At 45.8% G+C, this 26,292-nt stretch overlaps 1 protein-coding gene across 1 annotated transcript; it reads left to right on the top strand.

Annotated features, from left to right (window-relative positions):
- On the top strand, window positions 1-24,406 carry notch1a (notch receptor 1a). Its single transcript, XM_074618700.1, has 34 exons — window positions 1-254; window positions 1,654-1,735; window positions 8,561-8,823; window positions 8,914-9,252; window positions 10,239-10,361; window positions 10,470-10,703; window positions 11,336-11,491; window positions 11,579-11,764; window positions 11,912-12,025; window positions 12,649-12,762; window positions 12,880-13,113; window positions 13,206-13,316; window positions 14,535-14,727; window positions 14,833-14,978; window positions 15,085-15,198; window positions 15,755-15,874; window positions 15,974-16,126; window positions 16,221-16,449; window positions 16,547-16,748; window positions 16,842-16,995; window positions 17,078-17,262; window positions 17,410-17,542; window positions 17,646-17,903; window positions 18,010-18,122; window positions 18,230-18,801; window positions 18,895-19,335; window positions 19,441-19,586; window positions 19,714-19,927; window positions 20,051-20,135; window positions 20,268-20,430; window positions 20,576-20,874; window positions 20,983-21,130; window positions 21,239-21,336; window positions 21,944-24,406. Exons 1-34 carry the CDS (start codon window positions 197-199, stop codon window positions 23,189-23,191), a joined length of 7,428 nt encoding a protein of 2,475 aa, XP_074474801.1. The 5' UTR covers window positions 1-196; the 3' UTR covers window positions 23,192-24,406.
- The last annotated feature ends 1,886 nt before the right edge of the window (window positions 24,407-26,292 follow it).

Raw genomic sequence — 26,292 nt, 5'->3', positions numbered from 1 at the left:
TTTCATTGAGAACTCGGAAAGCACCAGGTTAACATCTATGAGCTCCTTTTGAAGACCTTTCCTCCTCTCACTGCTGGATTTACCTGTTTTTTCCACACACAAGGATATTTATTGAGCACCTGGAGTGTTACCAAACTGCGGATCTATGCGAACCCTACGTGGGAGTCAACGACATCTGTGAAGTTGAACAGGAGGAATGTATCGTTTCTTTGTGAAACTAACATTTCTGATTCCTGCAATCGTCATCTCACAAGGTAAAAGAAAGACTCTACTAAAAGATGTGTTGCAACGCAGAGAGAGTGTGCAGAGAGCATGACTGAGGTAAAACCTCCAAGAATTTAGACTTTGAAGAAGTTAGTGAATGGTTATAATGGCTTTATTCACGTGATCAACAGGCTACTAACTCTATTTGAGCTGCTGTACAAGTTGACTAGAAGCTGATGAAATGTAGTGAAACTTTTTATTGAGTTACTTTAAGAGCGTTTCTTGGTCCGTGGGAATGAATTTACAAGTGCAGAAGCCAAAATGCTGCTTTGGCTGCTGCACTTCCCCACTGTGCGCTTGTGAAAGTTATGTTACACGCAACTGTTTATTTTGGTTTGCACCATTCAGACATATTGGTACCATAATTAAGAATACTTTCCTTTTTACTTGTAATCAATATTGGGGGGCATTTATTATTTGCACTGTGCAGGATTTCTCCTAAGAAAAAAGAAAGAGGTAATGTAATTGGACCTGATCTGTGGATCAAAATGCAGACCATTGACCAAGTCAAAATAATCTATTTTTTTCAATCCACTTTCATTTTTGGAGTTTAACAGGAAAGGCTGAAGCAAATTAAAAAGTTTAAGATCATATATTGGTTCAATACAGCTCAATATATTGCTACAGGGGGGAATACAAGTAATAAGTTAGGACAACTGGAAACCTAAAAACATCTGCATCCTGACTAAAAAAGGAGCACTTTTAATGCAACAAGTAATTAGCAAAAAAAACCATCATTTTATGGTCAGTTTTGTCCTGCAACTGTATTTAATATAGAATTAGATATCTGGATGTAGGTTTTAAAACTGGTTTTAAATAACATGGGAGATAATAGAAGTGCGTGCGTGTGTTGGGGTGCGTGTGGACGCGGTGGGGGGGAGGGCACCTTTTGTCTGCATGTGTGGGTGTGGGAGAGTGTTGTGAGGTGGAGGTGGGGGGTGGTGCTGTTATTCCCGTCTGCCGGTAAACAATGCCCCGAGGAGAGTGTTTTATGGCTCGTGCTGGACTCTGATTTCTTTTGTCCCGCATCTGAGCCCCGCAGCTGCCGCGCGCTTTCCCCGCAAAAGCGTGCTCACCCCCCTCCTCCTCCTCCTCCTCCTCCTCACGCACCACGCGCTCTATGGCCTCACCGGTTGTCCACAACACAAGCTTCCCAATATCCCCCACGGACAACTGTGTGTAACAAATCAATTAAAGATTGAAGGATGTGTACATTAAGAAATTCCTGTGAATAAAAGATGTATTAAAAAAAAATCTCACTGATGAATAATTTCTACACTAATCCTTGTTAATCCTAACAGCTAGTTTAATAGTGGCTCCAACATCTGCTGTTTTGCCTTTGTGAGTTCATGATGTGTGTTTTAATATTTCCCATGTACTCATCAACAGGTCTAAAATGCTCCCTGCCCACTGAATCATGCCTGAATGGAGGAAGATGTGAATCCACCTCTAATGGAAATGGAGAATGCAAGTAAGTAAAAAAAAAAGCAGCAACATGTGATGCTCCAGATGTTGAAGCAGTGCAGACGACCACAAAGCATTAGCATTTCCTGTTATTTTTCTGAGCTGTGTGTGAAATTTATGCAGTCTGTAGTGTAATTTTGGTACTTGAAAGTGCTTTTTGGTTGGAAAAGAAAAAAGGGGCCACATATTCCCCCCTTTTCATTCCAGCCTTTGAGCGGGCCCCGTGCCCAGCAACCGGAGGCCCCTTGAGTTTCTTCTGGGCTGGTGTGCTCCTGTACCGCTCCAGGAGCCACATTGCTCCGCGAGGCTGCACACATTCCCCCCCAAAAAGAAAAGAGTTTAAGAAGTGAAGAAATAAAAAAGAGAGTGCAAGCTCCAGAGAGGTGAGAGAAGGGGAGCTGGACAAAAGCCCAAACCCCCCCCATCCCCCCACCCCTCTCAATCAGTAGGCCCCGTTAATGAATGCAGGACCCCTTCAGCAGCGAAGTGAGAGGACGCGTCCAGTCCTAAATCTTGTTTTTCTGCCCTTTCATGGGCGACAGCTGGGGCTCGCCCGCCGCCCGTCACCCATTGTCCTGCAGTCAGAATAATGCTGTGTGACTAATCTGAGTGGGGCTTCCCATCATGCCACAGCCACCCCAAACACCACAACACACACCAAACCCCTGCCACAACCCCCCCCACACCTCCCCCCTCCCTCCAAAAGGCTTGTCTCATGCTTTCTGAATGGACACCCCCGCCTCACCCGCTTGTGATCTCCATTAGAAAGCCAGATGGCTGTGAAATGTAATTGGATTGGATGTCAAGAGAGTGAGATTAATTGGAATAAAGTGCAGAAATTTTGAAGGCAAACAAGTGGGAACGGACAGAAGGGCAGATTGTGGGCTATTTGTTTAGGGTATGGATTGACGTTAATAGTTTGTGGGTGAGACACTTGATATGCTAACACTACCTTTAACTGACCTATGTGTGAGTCTGTGAGCTTCCTGATTCACCTCGAATGCTCTTGTGAAAAAACACAAAAGCGGATCACAGTTTTTGGTTTTTACTTGTGGTCTGTCCTGAGGGGAGATTTCTTTGAACTCATTGTGATTTCCAGTTGTGGCATAATTTTTTTTATCTAAGAAGCTCAGGGGTGGCCTGGTTTACCCTCTGGGCATGTGGTCATGCATGGCAGGCGCTTCTCTGGTCTGCAAAGGACAAGGGGGGAGCTATTGAAGAGCCCACGCTGCTAGCTCAGGGCCACCAATTCACAATATCTAATCTGCACACTCCACACACACACACACACAGACCTCCGCACGTGTGCACCCAGAAACTGTCCCTCCACCCTCCTCCTCCTCCTCTACAAAGCTGTTATTGTGGTCTCCATCTCTGCTCGGTCCAATTAAAAACAGACAGGATAAGAGCATCACTTCACCCACCCTCGCCTCTCTCTTCCTCCTTGCTTTTCCTCTCGTTAATCATTCATCCCTGCCAACCAGCCATCAGTCACGGGGTGCACTGGCAGATTCAGTCAGCGCTCAAGGGCTCAGAGCGTAGCGTCTATCTATACCAAGGGGGGCTTCCAATGATGCTCCAACTTGTCTCTCATCACTATTTGAATTGTGTGCAACATTTACTGACAAGTACAGTTAGGAATTCTGTGGTAGCATAAGTGGAAAGTCCACCTGGGGAAAACTGATGTTTTGCACACGTGTGAAAAAGAGGCTGACACTGTAGCAATGTCCCAAATTCAGAGTTGTTGTGAGGTTAAGATGTTGCAGTTCCCGGCCCTCGTTGTTAAATTGAAGGCCAAAATGCTTTAAACCCACTTCTTGAAGTTACCGGTGAGTCATGTTGTGCGCTGCGGTTTTGTGCAGCCTTTCGTCTGAGCATGTGGCGACACAGATTTGAGTGGTAAGGTAGATTTAAATCCTCTTTCAGCGCCGTTCCCACGGGTGTGAGAGAGCAGAGAGTGAAATCACATGCTGGCATGGAGAACAAGGTTAGGCTCGGTGTAAACTGTGATAATCAGATGTCTTCTTACAGATAGCGGGGGATTACAAATCATGTTGGGACAAAAATGGGTATTCCAAGGATGCAGAAAAGGATGTGTTCTGTCCTTCCTGGTTTCTAAAATTAGTCAACCTTAATTTAAAGCTTTTCAATGTGGAGCATCCCCAAAAACAGGAACTGGCTTGTGTCCTGTTTATTAAATTGCTTGAGGTTGATTGGGTTAGCTTGTATCTGTCCTGCAAAGGCAGAGAGCAGTCAACAATAGAAAATGTGAAGTTAACAAAAAGGTTTTCAGGCTGTCCGGCAAACTGCGTAACAGGGACCGGATGTAATGCCTTCATTTTATGAATTATAAGGCTCATTATTTTACAACAACAACAAAAAAATCATTGGCATAGACAGATGAGACTTCCACTCTGCCTTTGGACAAACATCATGGAAACACAGTATCAACAAATATGTTCTCCATCTTTTTTTTAATCCTTAAAACTTAGATGAGGAAAAGACATTCAGTTTGTTTGATTGAAGACATCAACTTTTAAAGGCTGCTATGCTTATTCTAAAAATCATATTTTACTCCACAGATTAATTCGTCAAAAGAAAAAAAGCTTCAGTTCGGGGGAAAGCTGACTTAACAGCGTACTTCAGTTTGTGGTGGTATGACCTAGACACACAGAAACAACAAAGAGCCACCGTAATGGGGAAGCCCTCGGTCATGATTCTGCGAAGTAAAAGGTTATCTGAAGGTCTGGGGCTTCCTGTTTCTCATGCAGCTGTAGTCGTCTTGTAATGTTGGCTGCTTAAAAACATGTAAGGGCACAGGCAAAGCGTCGTGTGAGTCAAATTTAGCTTCTATTTATGAGACAGTCAGGTTGAGGGCATAGCGAGGTTAAAAGGTGGTTGCCCTCAACCCCGCCTTTGCATGACTGACTTGAGTGTCGATGCTGCTTTGCTGAAATAGACACTGTTTTGGTCCGAGGTGACTGTTAATAATAAACATCTCAACTGTCTCGCTACATGTCTCGAATACTGCAAGACGTCTGACAGAAATAGACGCAGAAAATTGAAAGCGGTCGGTGTAGTCAGACCTCTGTGACCTTGCACGGAGCTGTCTGGTGTTGCATATTGATGATAAAATGTCTCACCCGTAAAGACCGTCTAGAGCGAGCCCGGCACCGCAAAAAAAAAAAGATGTTCCACTCTCCCTCAAGGAGGAATGTCGCTCTTCATTTGTCCTCCTATAGGATTACCGGGCCAGGTCTCTGTTAAGGCTCAGCTCCATGTGGGCTTAAGAGAATCAGGTGCACGGCTGGGTCAAGTGTGCCTGTTGGTGTGGGGCTTTTATTGGGGTTTAAGCTCTGAGGCTGCCACTCCCCTGGTTGGGCCCATTCCCTAGATGCCAGTGCCCCACTGATGAAGCAGTGAATGAGCTTGGTGGGGCTCTTTATGTTGATTTTGAGTTTCAATCTTAAGAACAACCTCATAAAGCAACAGAGACACACATTTCTCCACATATAGCGTCGGCGAGATCAGGATTCTGTGAGTCTGGAGATCCTCAGAGCGGGGCGATCAAAGCTGTCACAGCACACAGATAAGAAGCTATTCGGCTCTAGTGGGTGCTGAAAGTTCACATGCACCAGCCCCGGCTGTCAAATGTAGAAACTCTTCTGGCAGGTTGTCGCACCACAGGGTGCATGGGGCAGCTGGGTAAATACAAGTTCTTCCCTATCTGTGTTTTAACTACATCCATGAGAGGAAACGCTACCAGTTAAATAGTTACCACTCATTATCCCTAATGTCACCATACTACAAATTAGTACATCTGAAACGAGAGACAAGAAAGACTGGGAAGAGCTGGTCCCAGTTCAGATCTAAACTGAGGATGATGTGTCCTCGACCAAAGAAATTCTTAGTCACACTCATATGATTTTGTCGATTAGTTGATTTAATCGATAGATCTGTAAAACGGAATTTCTCCGCAAATCTCCACTTCAAATCCTGTGTTTATCAGAGATGTGCTCATAAATTTCTTAGAAATAAGTCATGAAAAAGCATTAAAGAATGACTAATCGACTAAAGAAATCTTAGTGGACTAAAACCAAAACGACAGAGAGGGGTCAGCCCTAGTGTTTACACGTTATGTGCCGACCTGATTAATGGCGACCCTGAGGGGCTGTAGCAGATGTGTTGTCGCTGATAACCATCGTAAGAAGTGGGAGTGGCAGGCAGGTGCTTTTCCCTTGTTTCACTGTGAGGTGGGATGTCTCCATGAATCTGTCACCAGTAGAACCAGTAGAAGGTCTATTGCTCACTCACACACAGACACTGTTGAAGTTACAACCCTAATGGTGTTTGCTAACTGGTATTTTGTGTGTGAAAGTGATCAGTCATTAGTTGAGCAGGTGCTCAGGTCTGTGCGCGGCTGATCCTCATAAATCTTCCCACGTCACTCCTTTTAGAGAGTGAGACAGGAAATAGCTCAATCACTATCAAAATAATCTCATTATGAGCCTCTATGACACTATGACACTCTATTTTGCAAGATTTAACTCCACGAAGCCAACATAATATTTGAAATTCATACTTTTTCTGTGCTGTTTTTTGTACTTAATATTGTTAGAAAAGTACATCTTGAGAGAGAGGAGAATAAGAATCCATTAACTTACTTTATATATATATATATATATATATACATATATATATATATATATATATATATATATATATATATATACCATATCACTGTACGTATAGCTATTATTCATGCTTTTATTTCTCCTACTGTAATATCAAACCCACTGATCCCAGTAAAGTGCGGTGGGAGTTCAGAGCCTTTTCAGGCCCAGTACATTTCTCATTTCCTCTGTTCTGTTCTTGGTCTCACTAACAGATGTGGACCCCAGTGGTCAGACCTTGGCTAATGATTAGACACATCTTAGGGAACATCAGCTAACTAGACAAAATGAATGAGGAGCAAAAGGCCGAAACAAATGGCCACTTAAAGAGAAAAAGGGGGCAGTGAGTGTTAAAGAGAGTGAGAAGAGAGATGATGATGTTTTACGTTCATAAACAACATGAATGAAAAACCAAGGCGGTAAAAACTCTTACTCACATAATGACTGTACGCCACCCTCAGCCATTTGCACAACATTTTCCACAGCAGTGGCATTTCCAGCACACAGTGGGGCTGGTTTTGTGTCGGAGGATAAAGTCACCCCAGAGTGGCAGATGGTAGATCAGGCTCAGCGGGGAGACAAGAGAGAGGGGAGAGAAGGCAAAGAGGCCGTCCCACAGTCACAAAAGTGTTTGGGGTCAGAGGTCGGGGAAGCATCTGCTCTGGCCTGAGGGGACATTGCATCGCCGGGAGAGACCTGTTGCCGTGGTGTGTGCTGCTTAGCTTTTCAGCGTGTGGGTGGATCTTTATCTCAGACTGGACTGACTTCAGGACAAAGAGGATCTATTACAGTTAGTTAGCGTGGGATGACACACACACCATTCACAACATCTGTTTCATTAAACCGAGTGAGGAATTTATATGAAAACAGTGATTATTCAGTGTGTTTTTATGGTAGAGTGAGATGGGAAGCAGGAGAAGCTTCAAAGCCTCCACAAAATGCTTTTACAATCTTCTGCCAATTGGAGCTGTCTGGGCTCCCTGCGGGGCTCACGGCACTGTTAAAAACTCCCTGATTGGTCTCACCTAACTAAGTCAACAAGGGAATTTTCAGCAGTCCCATGTGACATAAGGGGAACGCTGTAAAAAGCAAACTGCTGGGAGTTGTAAAAAGTCAACTCAGGACAGAAAAACAGAGCAATGAAAATGTGAAAGCAGAGACTGAAGGGAAAGAAGAGTCAGTATTAGCGTAGAGAAAAGGAAATCAAAAGAGGAACAGGTAAGGAAGAGAGGAATTAAGAATAAGTGTGGTCGGTGGTTGATGGGGGGGGTGAAGAGACAGAAGTTGCAACAGCTGACTTCACATGGGTTCTTTATGTCCCTGGAGAAGAGGTTGGCTTGTCAGCACCCCCATCTGACAAGGGGACAGAGGGGAGGGAGGGAGGAGGGATAAGGGGGGAGGAGAAGGAGGAGTCCTGTCCAACAGCTGCCTTCATTAACATGCGCACCTGCTCCCTGTGGAGATACTGGGAGGCCAACAGATGCCTTCCCTTTACACATAAACACTCATATGCACAACTACACACTCCCACACAAGCCCCAATTCAAACATAAACACTTTTTTTTGCTGACTTTAAAGGTTCCTACACGCGACGGACAGGACTTAAATGATGCAAAAGCTGCATATCAGATGATGTCTGAGCAGTTTCCTTTTGTAATTTGTTTTTTTGGGGAAAATGTATTACCACCCAGACACTGCAAAAAAGGGAGGCCAGCTTCAGTTTGAGCTATGTGACTGTAGCAGCATCCATCCTTAGTCTGGATGAGAGGGGAGCACCCAGGGGCTTAGGGCCTGAATGCAGTGCTTCATATAGGACATCCAGAGCCGGCACAGTCCCCTTGATCTCTACAGTCATTCAGGATGAGTGTGGACAGCGCCGGGGCGAAAGGTAGATGGGAACGGGCTGCTACGGCTAGACTATTTAGTGGCGTCTGTTGTCCCGGCAGAATGTGTTTTCAGGGTTCTGAGGGGGTCTAATCCAGAGAGACACACTAGAACAACATGCTGTCCCTGTCCCGCTGAAGTGGGACTTATCCTGGGAGGGAAACTTTTTAGTCCCTCCCCTTATTCCCCTGTTGTTTAGATAATTGCTCTCATAATTTAAGCAAAACATTTTTTTTTTCTAATCACTTCTTCCCTCCTTCACTGTCTGCTCCCAGGTGTCCCGGGGACTACGTAGGCAATCGGTGCCAGTACCCGAGCCCCTGCAGCCCTTCACCCTGCCGCAACGGTGGCGAATGCCGCGCCGTTTCCCATGGCAACACGTTTGATTTCCGCTGCGTGTGCCGCCTGGGTTTCAGCGACCGGCTATGCTTGACCCCCACCAACCACGCCTGCATGAACTCCCCCTGTCGCAATGGAGGAACGTGTGATCTCATCACCCTCACAGTCTTCCGCTGCCGCTGCCCACCCGGATGGTCAGGTATGTAGATACAATGCTATCTCTCCTTTTTTTTATCATTTCACCATGAGCCATAATGATTAATGACTCTCTCTCTTGTTGTTTTTCAAGGTAAAACCTGCCAGCTCGCCAACCCGTGCGCGTCCAATCCGTGCGCAAACGGCGGCCAGTGCTCGGCCTTCGATTCCACCTACATCTGCACCTGCCCGCCGGCCTTCCACGGTCAAACCTGCAAGCAAGACGTCAACGAGTGCGCCCAGACTCCCTCCCCCTGTTTTAACGGCGGCGTGTGTGTGAACGAGGTGGGCTCATTCAACTGTCGCTGTCCTCATGAGTACACCGGCCAACACTGTGAGACGCCCTACATGCCATGCAGCCCCTCGCCGTGCAACAATGGAGGCACCTGTGTGCAAAAGGGAGACACCACCTATGACTGCAGCTGCCTTCCAGGTAAAAAGACAAAAAACGTATCTACACATAAATAAGCAGAACAAATTTTCTGTTGACATATAGAGTTGTAGTGCAGCAACAAAACCCACACGTCTGTTTTCCTATTACATCAGTTGACCTCAGAAGCGGCCTGTTGTTGTAGTAAAATCTGATTGAGTGGAATGAGTAGTCTCTGGTTACCCCTCCCTCCCATCTCTCTCTGCCAGCCTCCACTGGCAGGATGCAGTCACACAGACGTTTCCTTCTGATAATCAAAAGCAAGCCCCCCACAACACCATGGGTGCACACATACACATAAACGTATAGATATACACACCCTATTCATGAGGTCACACACACAATTATCTTGTTTTTCAGCTAAATGTGTGTGTGGCGTCTTTATTGCGTTGGCACCCAAAAGCCGTTGCAGAGTTGTGTAAAACTTTGGTTAATTTTGAGCAATTGTGGTTTCTGCCTTTTAGAGGCAAGGACTGCAGCTGTGAAGAGTTTTTGCTCGCCAAACCACATCGTACCAAGCACATTTCTATTTCTCTGTTATTACTTAGTCTGCCTGAGTGCTCATGAGCGGCACAGAGCGAGTTGTTTATATATGCAGATGAATGAGGGATATTGTGGGCTTGTGTGTTAAAGTTTAACCCACGCTGTGTGTCTCTCGTGGGTGTCCGTGCTGGAATGCGGCTAGATAGCGGAGCTGCACGGGCACCTGCAGAGCTGCGGGTTGATAGTTAATCAGACTATCGAGGCTGTAAAACACCCACTCAAGTCTTTGATGTTTGAGGAGGACACAAGCTGCTCTGTCATCTGCAGGGCATTAAAACAATCTGCCACGAGGATATAGACAGCTTATCTTCCTCTTAAGTGCACACTGATAACCAGAGGAAGGATTGATCTTATTATTAACTAAAAGCAAATATTGATAGATCTTTTTCTTCCTCACTTTTTCTCATCGTGTCCCTTTTTGTCTCGTTCTCTCCCCTGTTCATCAGGCTTCACGGGTCCGCACTGTGAGCATAACATCGATGACTGTCCAGGCCACAACTGCCAGAATGGTGGTATGTGTGTGGATGGTGTGAACACCTACAACTGCCAGTGCCCACCTCATTACACAGGTGATCTTTTACTTTGAGAATAACTTTAAAATTAAATCAGAAATGTGTACAAAGAAAACATTTATAAACTTCCCCTCATGCTTTTTTCCCCTCTATAAACTCTTTCAGGTCAATACTGCACAGAAAATGTGGACGAGTGTGAGTTGATGCCCAACGCATGCCAGAACGGAGGGACGTGCCACGACACTCACGGCAGCTACCACTGCGTCTGCGTCAACGGGTGGACGGGCGACGACTGCAGCGAGAACATCGACGACTGTGCCAGCGCTGCTTGTTACCACGGCGCCACCTGCCACGACCGCGTAGCCTCCTTCTTCTGCGAGTGTCCTCATGGGCGCACAGGTACGACTATTTGTGGCTTTCCCATTCATACTGTACACGTAGATTATGATCTCAATGAAGTGATTAAATGTAATGATTAGGGCTGTTAATCGATTCAAATATTTAATCGTGATTAATCACACCTTTTTTATCTGTTCAAAATGTAACTTAAAGGGGTATTTGTCAAATATTTAATACTCTTATCAACATGGGAGTGGGCAAATATACTTGCTTTATGCAAATGTATGTATATATTTATAATTGGAAATCAATTAACAACACAAAACAATGACAAATATTGTCCAGAAACCGTCACAGGTACTGCTCAAACGCTCTAATGACTCAAAATGGCCATGCCAGTTTTTCCTCGCCAAAATTTAGTGTAAGTTTGGAGCATTATTTAGCCTTCTTCGCAACAAGCTAGTATGACATAGTTGGTACCAATGGATTCCTTAGGTTTTCTGGTTTCATTGATACCAATATCTTCACTCTAGCTTTAAAACTGAGCCCACTACAACCTAAAAATCGCGAGTTGCGTTAATGCATTAAAGAAATTAGTGGCATTAAAACAAGTATGCATTAATATTGCGTTAACATTGACAGCCCTAGTAATGATACAGTTTGATGAAAATCTGCTCTTGTGGCACTCACAGGTTTGCTCTGCCACCTTGATGACGCCTGCATCAGCAATCCGTGTCAAAAGGGTTCCAACTGTGACACCAACCCAGTCAACGGCAAGGCGATCTGCACCTGTCCCCCAGGTTACACCGGGTCAGCCTGCAACCTGGACATTGACGAGTGCGCCCTCGGTAAGTTAACTAATCTGGTATAGTTTAGAAATTATTATGCATAAAATTACCACATATGCGTGACAACTTGTGTCTTAAACGTTGTAGGCGCCAACCCTTGTGAACACGGCGGTCGCTGCCTCAACACCAAAGGCTCTTTCCAGTGCAGGTGTCTTCAAGGATATGAAGGACCTCGTTGCGAGATGGACGTCAATGAGTGCATGTCTAACCCTTGCCATAATGACGCCACCTGCCTGGATCAGATTGGAGGGTTCCACTGCATCTGTATGCCAGGTAAGAAAGAACATTGGTTTATATTACATGGGGAGGGGAAGGGGATAGTTAAATGCACAAGTAATTTTGGACCATTATTAAATCCTGACTAGGGTAAGAAAAGAAAACATGATTTCACTAGTAACTCTTTTCTCGTCACGATTTCAGGATACGAGGGTGTGTTCTGCCACATCAACACAGATGAGTGTGCCAGCCAACCTTGTCTCAACAATGGCAAGTGCATCGACAAGATCAACTCCTTCCACTGCGAGTGCCCCAAAGGTGAGAAAAATATCAGGGAATATTAAAGATGATAGTTAATGTAGTAAAAGAAATAGGTTCTTTTTTTAACCCTTTTTTTGGTGAGACAATGGGAGCAGAGAAGAGGCTATAAAAGAGCTGATCATTAACTCAATGAGTATACTGTCAATGAGTATAACACACCATATATGGTTCACAGATTGAATGTAAATGATTTACTTCCTCTAGTAGTGTCACCGAAGGGTTTGCGGGTGAACAAGACAGAGCGGATCAGATTGCAGAAGCATTAGCATATTTGGCGGGCATGAGAGTTTGTGTTAGAGCTTAGCGCCAAAACTGGGGGAGGGCGGGATTGGTTTATGGCCGGTGAGCTGGATGCCATTGTGTTGTGGTTTGAAAGAAAGATTTCACTGCACAGTAAGAGCGGAGGAGGAGGAGGAAGGGGGTGGAAGGAGTGTTGTGGAATGGTTCGTTAGGACCTCCAGTGTCCTGCAGACCTACTTCAGATGCAAATGAGTTTTTTTCTGTTCTCCATTGTTGCATTATGCACACTGTAGCCATGATATACAGAATATAACTTTCACACATTCAAGCAATAATCTGAAGAAAAGTTGAATTCTGTATTTTGTTCTATGTATATGCAGGTTTTTCAGCGAGTCTATGTCAGGTGGACATTGACGAGTGTGCCAGCACACCGTGCAAGAATGGAGCTAAGTGCACCGATGGTCCCAACAAGTACACCTGTGAATGTGCTGAAGGTAAAACAACAATTGTTTTTTTCTGAATTTTCTCTCCAAATTTCTTCAATTTTTTCTAGTTTCTCTCCAAATGAACATTGCTATTATTCTATTAAATACTATGTTTTTCCTGTCCAGGTTACACAGGGCAGCACTGTGAGACTGACATCAACGAGTGCTACTCCGACCCCTGCCACTATGGCACCTGCAAGGACGGCCTAGCGTCCTTCACCTGCTACTGCCGCCCTGGCTACACCGGCCGCTTGTGTGAGACCAACATCAATGAGTGTCTGAGCCAGCCCTGCAAGAATGGCGGCACTTGCCAGGACAGGGAGAACACATATATTTGTGCTTGCCCCAAAGGCACCGCAGGTGAGACTTAAGACATCAACATCCGAACAAATTCTTGCAGTTTAAAAACGTTGAGATTTTCCTCACACATCCTTTTGCGCTCCAATCTACAGGTTTCAACTGCGAGGTTAACCTGGACGACTGTAAGAGCAAACCCTGCGACTACGGGAGGTGCATCGACAAAATCAACGGCTACGAGTGTGCATGCGAGCCCGGCTACACAGGTGAGCACTGGGTGGAGTTTACAGGCGAAGAGGGGGGGGGGGTCCCCTGAGCTTTGGGAGGGGCAGGTAGGACAGGTGGCTGGCGGGTCTCCTGCGGAACAATGGTGTCAGGTTGACTGTGTGGGATGGGGGGATGGAGGGTGGGAGGGTGAAGGGGGTAGAGAAAGGAACACAGTCCCCAACCTGATACACACACAAAACACACACACAAAGCGCTAACTTTGTTTGCCATTTGAAAAGGTTGTGACGTGGAGCCTGGAAAGAGTCTGTAAGGTGATACTTTAAAAGGAAAAGAGCCTGGCCTTTAATCACATATCTGATGCTTAGTAGTGTGTAACTGCATCACAAATGCCATAAATATCTCACTTACTTCACCGACACATGTCCACCTGTAACGTACCAATATATAAAACTTCAGCCACAAAGTCTAATCCCAACAAGTGGACCACTCTTCCTTTCCCTTTCATGGCCCAACAGAGCCGGTTCTGACTGGTAGTGGCTGTGTGCTAGAAAGGGGGCAGGGAGGGACAAGTGTGTGTGTGCAGGCTTCTGTGCATCCCTCCTCCTCCTCCTTCTCCTCTTCCTCCCCTCCATCTTTTTGTGCTGACGGGGTGAGTGTGGAGGGCATGGCGGGACTGAGACACACAGAGGGACAGAGGACTATTGTAACTGAAGATCAGGCAGTTGGGCCCCTCCCCTCCTGATTGATGAAGAGCAGCGGAGGAGGGAGCTGGGTAGGGGATCAGAGGGGGGTTTAATTGTTACTCGGCCGTGTGTGAAATGGGTCTGGCCTTCTGTCCCCTGTAAACAGCCCTGGGTGAGGTAAGTCCTCCCTGGATGGGGGGGTGGTGTGTGTGAATAGGGAGAGAAGCTGCAACCCCCCCCCCACCTCCTGGCAGCACCTCCCCCTCTCAGATCCAGCTGAAACCCTCCTTCTGCCTATTCAACAGGGCCCCATTCAATCAATGGAGGAGAGGCAAAAGGGCCTCCAGGGGCCGCCAGGCTAGGCACACATTGGAGCCGCTACATCTTCTGCCTGTTGAATGTTTAGGGAGTCTTTAGTGTTCCCTATTGTCCAAAAGCCACGCAGTGCACCTCAGCTAGCAGCTTTATAAAGCCTCAAAGAACACCACACCAGAAAGCAAAGTGTCCAGCTGTGTAGATATTTATCAATTCATGCTGCATTGTCCTAAAATCATATCTTATCCGTGCCTTCAGGAACAATGTGTAACATCAACATCGATGAGTGTGCCATCAACCCCTGTCACAACGGAGGCACGTGCGTCGACGGCATCAACGGCTTCACCTGCCTGTGCCCAGAGGGCTACAACGACGTCACCTGTTTGTCTCAGGTGGACGAGTGTGGCAGCAACCCCTGCATCCACGGCCGGTGCCAGGACCTCATCAATGGGTGAGCGCAGATCCAAAATTAAAGTTGGATGAGCAGCAACACATAAATCTCATTAAATTAAAAAAGAAAAACCACCACTGACCTGACTGTTCGTTTGCATTGTAGCTACAAATGTACCTGCGACTCTGGCTGGAGCGGCCCCAACTGTGACATCAATAACAACGAGTGTGAGTCCAACCCGTGCATGAACGGGGGAACCTGCAAGGACATGACCAGCGGATACCACTGCACATGCAGAGCCGGCTTCACTGGTCAGTTACAAGACTTCTTGTCGCTCCCTTTGCTCATTGAGAATGTGTGTGTGCCCTGTTAGCCTATATCTAACCCCAAGTGTGTTCTCTAATCCTGCCACCGTAGGACCTAACTGTCAAACTAACATCAACGAGTGTGCCTCCAACCCCTGCCTCAACCAGGGCACCTGCATCGATGATGTGGCTGGATACAAGTGCAACTGTTTGCTGCCCTACACTGGTACGACATGTAGCTGCTGCACTATTACCTGGGTTGTTTAACTTAGTGAGCTGTTTGCACAGGTCTGAAAATGTAAAGACAATCTTCCGCTTTCCACACAAAAGGCTTATCCAGTCCTATCACATGTTGTTTTAGAAAACATCACTCAATGGCCACAAACTGGGATGTCTGTTTTTGGCATCTCTGTGTGGAAAGATCGGCCTTTCTGCTTTGCAGGGATAACAGTATGTGTGTGTGTTTTGGAATAACACAGTGGCTAATATAAGCCGGAGAACTGGAGTCTGCTCCAAGCCCTATTCCCACTTCCGCCACGTCCTGTTTCCTGTCTGTGATCGCACAATAGCAGGAAACAGGAAGGCCCTTCCTGTTTGGCTTAGTCGTCATGGAAATGGATAAGGAAGTGGGATAGAAACTGGGATTTAGAACTTCAAAATGAAATCTTTTACCGGGAAATTGAATATGCATTTTTTTTTGACTTGGTGTTGAGTCTGAAGCAGTTGCTGCTTTTTTACCAGCACAATGCACAACACTGATGTTTTCTTCTCTCGGCCACCAGGTGAAAACTGTGAGATACTGCTGGCACCCTGCAGCCCCAGACCCTGTAAAAACGGTGGAGTGTGCAAGGAAGCTGAAGACTACCAGAGCTTCTCCTGCATCTGCCCTGAAGGATGGCAAGGTATCTATCCATCGATCCATTTCTACCTCTCCATTATTTTATCCACCCACTGGACAACGCGATTAACTGTTCTTTAACTATCTTTCTCTTCCCCTCAAGGTCAAACATGTGAGATCGATATCAACGAATGTGTGAAGAGTCCATGCCGCAACGCTGCTATTTGCCACAACACTATGGGTGGCTACCAGTGCAAATGCCAGCCTGGTTACACTGGCCAGAAGTGTGAGACAGACACCGATGACTGCAAACCAAGTAAGGAACAGATTTCCACCATTACAAGTTCTCATGTTATCTACAATTAAAAACTAGAAAATGCTTATTCTATTTCCTCTTTTCTGTGTTCCAGATCCCTGCAGTAACGGTGGTCTGTGCCGCGATGGCATCAACACGTTCACGTGCACCTGTCTGCCCGGGTTTCGTGGCGGCAAATGTGAGCAGGACATAAACGAGTGTGTGAGTAACCCCTGTAGGAATGGCGCCAACTGCACCGATTGTGTCAACAGCTACACGTGCACCTGCCCGCCTGGCTTCAGTGGCATCAACTGTGAGATCAACACCAACGACTGCACTGACAGGTAGCTCAACATGTCAAAATGTTGTCTGTACTTATTTAACCTGCCCAAAGCAAGTGTAATGAGGTTTTAACATTTTTATTTTCTTGTGTCTCTTCAGCTCTTGCTTTAACGGTGGCACCTGTCTAGATGGAATTAATGCGTTCACCTGCCTGTGTCTACCTGGATTCACTAGCAGCTACTGCCAATATGATATCAATGAGTGTGACTCCAAACCGTGCCTCAACGGGGGATCCTGTCTTGACGGTTATGGGACGTACAAGTGCACCTGTCCTCACGGCTACACGGGAGTCAATTGTCAGGTAGAAATCATCTTTTTTCATGCTCATTGTGTGGTGGTTTCATGAATTTAAATACAGTTTATTAAGTATTTTCTGTCTTTGTTTCCCTGTTAGAATCTTGTGCGCTGGTGTGATTCATCCCCCTGTAAAAACGGAGGTACATGCTGGCAGCAGGGAGCCTCTTACACCTGCCAGTGTCAGACTGGGTGGACTGGTCTCTATTGTGACATCCCCAGTGTGTCTTGTGAGGTCGCAGCCAAACAGCAAGGTACGATAAGTTATTGTCCATCATGTGTTAAATCTACAGTCCTGTGTGTGGCATTCTGTAACTCCTTCCTCGTTGATTTCAGGGGTGGAGGTGGCTCACCTGTGCAGGAACTCGGGTCAGTGTCTGGATGCTGGAAACACTCATTACTGCCGCTGCCAGGCCGGCTACACCGGGAGTTACTGCCAGGAACAAGTGGACGAATGCTCACCCAATCCTTGCCAGAACGGAGCCGCCTGTACTGATTATCTGGGAGGCTACAGCTGTGAGGTAGGTTGATTTAGACTGGAATGAAATACACATCTACAGATATGATGGGAGATTATTGGACAGTTGGGAGTTACTGTACAAAGTGTGATCATAACAAATAATTAATAATTCCTATAACGATTTTTGTCTTTTCTCTCTCTCTGTCAGTGTGTCCCCGGCTACCACGGTGTAAATTGCTCCAAAGAGATCAATGAATGTCAGTCACAGCCATGTCAGAATGGAGGCACCTGCATCGACCTCATCAACACATACAAGTGCTCCTGTCCCAGAGGAACACAAGGTATATAACTGCATAGCACAATCAAAGTCATACATCGGCAAAGAAATTGCCACAAAAATGAGGATGTGAATATTTTGTAACGCAGCGCTTCTGTCTCCCGTAGGTGTCCACTGTGAGATCAATTTGGACGACTGCACCCCCTCCAGCGACCCATTGACCCACGAGCCCAAGTGCTTCAACAACGGCAAGTGTGTAGACCGCATCGGAGGTTACCAGTGCGTGTGCCCGGCAGGCTACGTAGGAGAGCGCTGCGAAGGTGACGTCAACGAGTGTTTGTCGGACCCCTGCGACCCCGGAGGGTCCTACAACTGCATTCAGCTCACCAACAGCTACCGCTGCGAATGCCGCACTGGATATACAGGTACGGATGGGCACCCAGCAGCACGTAACAAGACAATTATCCCTGCATGTGCAGTGTCTGAATGGTGAACAATTAGTGACATGTACATCTTGCTTCGGTCCCTAAGGTCAACGTTGTGACAAAGTGTTTGATGGCTGTAAAGGAAGACCCTGCAAAAATGGAGGGACATGTGCTGTTGCCAGTAACACACCGCATGGATTCATCTGCAAATGTCCACCTGTGAGTACACCTGTGTGGTCCACTCAGACCATTGGCTCTTTAAAGATACTTTTACTACCCTTTTTCAGCACAATGATCATAACCTCCGTCCATTTTTGTCCCTCTAGGGCTTCACCGGCTCTTCTTGCGAGTATGATTCTCGCTCCTGCGGGAGTCTGAATTGCAGGAACGGAGGTACATGTGTGTCGGGCCACCTCGGCCCACGCTGCCTGTGTCCACCAACCTTCACTGGGCCCGAGTGCCAGACCCCCACCGACAGCCTCTGCATCTCCAACCCCTGCTACAACGGCGGCACGTGCCAGATCACCCCAGACGTGCCTTTCTTCCAGTGCAGCTGCCCCAGCAACTTCAACGGCCTGCTGTGCCACATCCTGGACTATTCCTTTGTCGGAGGCTTCGGCCGGGACATCACCCCGCCTCCGGAAGTGGAGGTCAGCTGCGAGATTCCTCAGTGTGACGAGTGGGCCGGGAACCACATCTGCGACTCGCTGTGCAACAACCACGCCTGCGGCTGGGATGGAGGAGACTGCTCGCTTAATTTTGACGACCCTTGGCAAAACTGCTCTGCGGCCTTGCAGTGCTGGCGATACTTTAACGATGGGAAGTGTGATGGCCAGTGCAACAGCCCTGGGTGTCTCTATGATGGCTTTGATTGTCAAGGACAGGAAGGACAATGCAAGTAAGTGTAGAAAACAGAGAAAAGTGTGTGTGTGGCGTAGAAATATTTTTGGATTTGTCAGAATGCTAACCCAATCTCCTACTTTTCTTCCAGCCCGCTGTATGACCAGTACTGTAAAGACCACTATGCTGACGGTCACTGCGACCAGGGCTGCAACAATGCCGAATGTGAATGGGACGGCCTGGACTGCGCCAACAACATGCCAGAGAAGCTGGCAGATGGGCACTTAGTCCTGGTGGTCCACATTGCCCCCGAACAGCTTAAAAATCGATCTTCGACCTTCCTCAGAGAGATCAGCAGCGTTCTCCACACCAACGTGGTGTTCCGCCGCGACGCCAAAGGAGAACCTATGATCTTCCCTTACTATGGCAACGAACAGGACCTCGTTAAACATAACGTGCTGAAGCGATCCGCCGACGGATGGCCCGAGTGGACTTCAGTGCCGGCCAATGTTTTGGGTCAAGTGAAGGAGAGCGTGTCTGCCATGGTGAGCCCTCGGAAACGCAGAGAGCTGGATCCTGTGCAGATCAAAGGGTAGGCACCACAGTTCTTTATGTGTATTTTTCATTAGCAGAACATATCTATAATGATTTGCATTACAGAAGTGTTGAATGTTAATGTTTCCATTTCTGCTTGTAGGTCTGTGGTGTACCTGGAGATTGACAACCGTCAGTGTTACCAGCAGTCAAGTGAATGCTTCCAGAGCGCCACAGATGTAGCTGCCTTCCTTGGAGCGCTGGCAACCAGCGGCAATCTCAATGTTCCCTATATTGAAGCTGTCACCAGTAAGAAACTCCTCTCCAGCCCTTTTGTATATATATATATACTATATACTGTGTATATATATATATTTGATGTGTTATATAAAAAATGGTTGAAATCCTAAGTAACACACTTTGACTATCTTTCCAGGTGTGAGACCTAAACCCTCCACTCCAGAGCTCTACCCCATGTATGTAGTCTTCCTGGGTTTGGCTGCTTTGGGTTTCATCTGCCTTGGCGTTCTGGTGTCCCGTAAGAGGAGACGAGAGCACGGCCAGCTCTGGTTCCCTGAAGGATTCAAAGCGTCGGAGCCCAGCAAAAAGAAACGCAGAGAGCCGTTGGGAGAGGATTCTGTTGGATTGAGGTAAGGAGACTTTGAATATGAAGGCAGTCTACCTACAGCTGGGTGTTTCCTCAGCCCTGACTGGCAGCAGTGTGTCTTTTGTATTTGATGTCATGTAACTAACCTGCCTCCTCTTTTCAACAGGCCCATGAAAAACTCTGACATCAATCTTATGGATGACAATCAAAATGAATGGGATGAAGAGGATCCGGACTGCAGGCGCTTCAGGGTAAGAAAAAACAATATATATATATATATATATATCTATCTCTAAAATCGAAATAAACCATGTTTTACCATTTCATCCGTTTCCACGTGTGCTACCTATGCTGACGTTGTGATGGTTGGTGTTGTCTTTCAGTTTGAGGAGCAGGCCATGTTGGATTTGAGAGATCACACTGACCACAGGAAATGGACACAGCAGCATCTGGATGCAGCTGACCTGCGTGTTGCCTCCATCGCTCCTACCCCTCCTCAGGGAGAGATCGAGAATGACTGCATGGATGTGAATGTCAGAGGACCAGGTGTGTACTTGTGTTATGAGATGATTTACAGAATAATTTATCATTGTGTATCATGAAAACCCCCTAAAGGATTTTGTAATATTTTGTAAACGCTGACAGACACGTGACTGAGAACTCATTATAATCCTCTTCCTTCCTCTTTCAGATGGTTTCACTCCCCTGATGATCGCCTCCTGCAGCGGCGGAGGACTGGAGACGGGTAACAGTGAAGAGGAAGAAGATCCCTCAGCTGAAATCATCTCTGACTTCATTTACCAGGGCGCCAACCTCCACAACCAGACTGACCGCACCGGCGAGACTGCCCTCCACCTGGCCGCTCGCTACGCCCGCTCTGACGCTGCCAAACGCCTCTTGGAGTCCAGCGCCGATGCCAACGTTCAGGACAACATGGGCCGCACTCCGCTCCACGCCGCTGTGGCTGCAGATGCACAGGGAGTGTTCCAGGTAACAGCTCCTTCCACAAGAGTCTTATATCTCTCCTGGCTTTGATTTCTGATAAAGTTTTTCCAGCAGTTCTTAAGCACTTAACGAAACAAATCTGTGTCCCTGCAGATTTTAATCCGAAACCGCGCCACTGATCTTGACGCCCGCATGCACGACGGAACAACACCGCTGATTCTGGCAGCCAGATTGGCGGTTGAGGGCATGGTGGAAGAGCTTATCAACTGCCACGCAGATGCAAATGCCACCGATGATTCTGGTAAGCTAACGTTTTATCAACCCATCATGTCCACAGTCCGTAAAGATCCCTGCCAGTGTGCTGAGCTGTTATGATAATCAACCCTCACCCTTTTTTCCCCCTCTGCAGGTAAATCTGCTCTTCACTGGGCCGCGGCCGTAAACAACGTGGAGGCTGCTATGGTGCTGCTGAAAAACGGTGCTAACAAAGACATGCAAGACAACAAGGTATGTGAAATGATGTGACTGTGATGGAGCTTTTTGACAAGTATTGACACCGTCACATTCACAGTAGTATGCAGGGTTGGGTCCGATTTAGGGCTGTCAACCAATAACGCTCCGATAACGCTCTTTTTTTTTTCAAATTTTGGCAAGGAAAAACTGGCATGTCCATTTTCAAAGGGGTCCCTTGACCTTTGACCTCAAGATATGTGAATGAAATTGGTTCTATGGGTACCCACGAGTCTCCCCTTTACAGACATGCCCACTTTATGATAATCACATGCAGTTTGGGGCAAGTCATAATCAAGTCAGCACACTGACACACTGACAGCTGTTGTTGCCTGTTGGGCTGCAGTTTGCCATCTTATGATTTGAGCATATTTTTTTATGCTAAATGCAGTACCTGTCATTGTTTAGTGTTGTTAAGCAGCATATTTGTCCACTCCCATGTTGATAAGAGTATTAAATACTTGACAGCTCTCCCTTTAAGGTACATTTTGAACAGATAAAAAATGTGCGATGAATGATATTGTAATCGATTGACAGCCCTAGTTACTACCCAACCCTGCTGGTATATAGGCTGTAGAGTATTAACTGTTTTTTTGCTTTTTAGGAGGAGACACCAACCTTCCTTGCAGCCCGTGAAGGTAGCTTCGAGACAGCTAAAGTTCTTCTGGAACATTTCGCCAACCGTGAGATCACCGACCATCTCGACCAGCTGCCCAGAGATATCGCCCAGGAGCGCATGCACCACGACATCGTCCGCCTTCTGGACGAGTACAACGTGGTCAGGAGTCCCGGGCTTCACGGCGGCCCCCTGAGCGCCTCCAGCCTCTCCCCACCTCTCTGCTCCCCCAATGACTACCTTAGCAGCCTCAAGCCCACCCTGTCTGTCAAGAAGGTTCGCAAACTTAGCGCCGGCGGAAAAGGAGGGAAGGACGGAAGCAAAGATAACAGAATGAAGAAGAAAAAGTCGCTGGACGGGAAGGGTAACCTGCTGGAATCGTCCGCTGTCCTCTCCCCGGTCGATTCCCTCGAGTCGCCGCATGGCTACCTGTCTGATGTGGCCTCTCCTCCCATGACGTCACCCTTCCAGCAGTCCCCACCTATGTCTCTAAATCACCTACAAGGCAACGGAGACCACATGGGCCAGATGAGCATGGGTAAGGATATGGGCTGCATGACATTTGACCATAACCCACCCCGTCTTTCCCACATGCCCGTGTCCAGCCCCGGCAGTCAGGCATCCATAGGCGGCAGCAGAGGAGGCCAGTGTGACTGGATCTCCAGGATGCACCCAGGTGTAGGCCAGCAAGGAGGCTTCACCCAGGCACCGACCATATCCCACAACATGATGGGCGCCCTGCACGGCGTCAGCACCGCCACCCTGTCTCAGATCATGGGCTACCAGAACCTGCAGACCAGCCACCTCGGCTCGTCTGCACACATGATGCAGCAGGCTCACTCGCGGCAGCTCCAGCACCAGAACTCCAACTCCACATCAGCTGGCCAGTCCCTCAACCAGAGCTTCCCAAACGTGGAGCTCAACGGCTCCGACATGCAGCAGAACAACGGCCGCTCGATGCCCATCCTCACCGTAATGCCCCAGGAGACGCAGATCCTCGGCAACCAATTTCTCACCCCTCCCTCCCAGCACAGCTACTCTGGGCCCATGGACAACACACCTAACCACCAGCTACAGGTGCCCGACCACCCGTTTCTAACGCCCTCCCCCGGCTCTCCCGACCAGTGGTCCAGCTCGTCCCCACATTCCAACATGTCCGATTGGTCGGAAGGCATCTCCAGCCCGCCTACAAGCATCCATTCACAGATGAATCTGATCCCAGACCAGTTTAAGTAGAGACTTGTAAAATTGACAGAACTGAAATATATATACAAACAAAGAGAGTGACGAACCCGCCTAAAGACTGAAGATGCTCCCTTTTTATTATTATCAGTTTTTATACTAACGATAAGAACAGTTTTAGTAATTTTGTATTTATTTATGTGCTTTTTTTGACCTGAAATATAAAGAAGATGCTTTTATATTTATGCTTTTTTATTTTGTTTTTGTTCTGTTATGTATGGGAAGATTAGAAACCGTTTTTAAAGGAGTGTATATCAGAGAGAAGACTCCTAGATGTGTACACTGGCTATTTATTTGTGTCTTGTGTTGCTATATTCACTGGATTTATTTTAATCTTTCGGTCTTCACAAATTTGTATTTTTATTGCTTTATGTTTGTACAGATTTTTTTTCGACTTTTATAGATTATTTTAAAGTTTTCAGTATTAATTATATTTTAACCTCCTTTGTCTTTTTTTAAACGACACAGGTTTCGTTACTGAACTACATTTCACTAAGTCTTATCACTGAGTCTGTTAGATGATGATCAAATATTTATATATAACGTCACACCTTTCATGATGTTGCTTGCTACACTGTCCTTTCTTGGCAAAATGATAGAGAGGAGTAACTGAGCGGAGGTGACAGAGACCTTAAAGCACAGAAGAAATATCCAATATGAGTTGAGAGATGCTTTTCAAAATGCATCTAAATCAACCTGAGCCTATTTTTTATTGAATAATGGTCTTGGCTGGTGCTGAGTAATTGATTTGTGGTAATTTATGACGTTTCTTTATTTCATATTATATCCCAAATCAGTGATTATGGTTACCGTGTTTAACCTGTAAAGTGTTAAATTGCAGACCTGTCGTAGAAAAAGTTGAAATGTTACATTCGCCACAGTTTCAAATAGTGCCAGTGTGATTTTTTGTTTTTCCTAAGAAAAGCAACGTATTTGTGAGATTTCTTGTAAAAAAAAATATGTCTTCGAGGAGAAGAAGAAATGGGGACCTGTTGTTTGTGTGTTTAACGACATCACCTGCACTTTGTGTGGCTTAAGATGTCTAAATGTCATGTTTTATAAACTAATTCAGAGATGTTTTTAAGAAAAAGATGTAATTCAAAATCAAAAGGTCAAGCAAAGTTGTAGTTTGCAAAGAAGTATTTCCTGATTCAAAAATGTTTTGTAAAAAATTGTCTTGATTCAATAAAAACTGCTGTTAAGCTTTAAGATATTGTTTCTGGTTTTAAATTAATTTTCTGTAATATTATGTGGCTGACAGTGTAGCCATTTCATCTGTAGTTCCTCAAAATGAATGCATCATCTATTCCTTTAATGTGAGAAGTAAAGTCACCACAGGCGTTGGTGTCTGTTGCCCTCTGGTGGTGATAGCCTGATAGTATCACAGTGAGGATAACAGATTTCAGATAGAGGATAACATCACTGCTGTTGATGAAAATCATTCTGCTTTTTTTCATCTGAGATTTTAAACTTGAATACATGTGCGGATGCCACCATAAAAACATTTACCAGTAACAGGCTGTTTGTGTCATTGTTTGCCTGTTAAAGTAGGTATTCAGTGGTTGTAAAGATAGATGCTGAATCCTTAGAAAAAGACATAAATAAGAAATGCTAAGAGTGGAATTCAGTCTACACATGAAGCACCATACTTCATATACATGCCTGTTCATCTCTCCATATTAAATGCCATTGTATGCTCTACTCTATATGCATTTCATACTTGTCTGGGGTTGCATTGTTATTTTAAGATTAAAGCCATGGACTATGTGGAATATTGAGTATGAAAAATCTATTTATGCACAGCTGAAATTGAATTTGAACAATCTTGAATCTTGACCAAGGATCATCAGTGACATCTCATTCATCACTTAACCCTCATCCTACCTACATATTGTATTTAACATACAAGGAATACCGACTCGGACCCCAAGAATAAACTACAGTAGGAAACAACCATCATTGCAAAACGTAAACATATAGCTTCTCAAAACAGTATTAGTTATGTAAGTAATGTCATCTGAAGAAATAAAATAGATCCATATTATTTTAGGAAAGTTACAGTTAATTTGCATATTGTGTAAAACAGAAATAGACAGAGCACATGAGGAAATGTGTGTGTGTCTGTCTCCTCCACCATGACTGACAGAGTGCTCCTACCCCCGTGATAGTGTGTCATACTTTAAATTAGGACCCAGAACAAACATTCATCTCTTATTCTATTTGAATAAGGACCCCAATACATTGTTGTTTTTATAAAACACTAATTAACAGAGACAGAGAACAATGATATGACGTCATCAGGAACAAATTGACAATGTCATGAAAAATTGGAATGATAGAATAAAGCACCTGTGAGATATGAAAAAATGTAAACCTCTGTCAGTAGGATGAGGGTTACACATGCCACAGATTAAGGCTTTTTAATTAACCCTCTGAGACCCACAATAGACCCATTTTGTCTTTATTTAGGGGGGTACAGGGGGTCTTTAGGGGGAGATAGCAGGTCAACAGTAGATGTCACATAGAAGTGGTGTACATCATCTGAAAGCTGGAAACCTGAGGATTAATTTGAGATGCAGCTCAGCACTGTGTGTCAAGTTGTTCTAGAAATAAACATGAAATAAACATGAATTAATTAATTATTTAAAATGAATTGTGAAAGTGTATAAGACCTAAGAACATTAAAATGGAAGTATATGATGGTCATTCCCATGCTCTATTATGTCTCATAAGTTGTTGCAGCAATCTTTGGGTTGATACCATTTGTTACACAGATTTGGTGCTAAATTTAACCATTTTTTTTAACGTTTTTTATTTTTTTAAGCAGTACGAGCTGATCTGAGGTCTGCTGCTCACTCGCAAATTCCGGCCAAATGGTCCAACTAGAAAAATGATGTGCTTCTGTGTCCTCCGGTGTCCTCCGGCGCTCCTAACGGCATATGCGAGATTTCACAGACCGGAGGAAAACAACCAATCAGAGCTGATCTGGAATCTGCCATCCAGCTGCCAGCTATGAGCCGGCTGTCAATCACTCTGAACTCCGACCAAACGGTCAAACTAGGCAGCGCTGATTAAATATGAATCAATATGATGTT

Source organism: Sebastes fasciatus, chromosome 19 (assembly GCF_043250625.1).
Source record: "Sebastes fasciatus isolate fSebFas1 chromosome 19, fSebFas1.pri, whole genome shotgun sequence".
NCBI classification, from domain to species: Eukaryota; Metazoa; Chordata; class Actinopteri; order Perciformes; family Sebastidae; genus Sebastes; species Sebastes fasciatus.
Note: the sequence above shows the minus strand (reverse complement) of the source record. Positions and strands in the feature narration are given on the sequence as shown.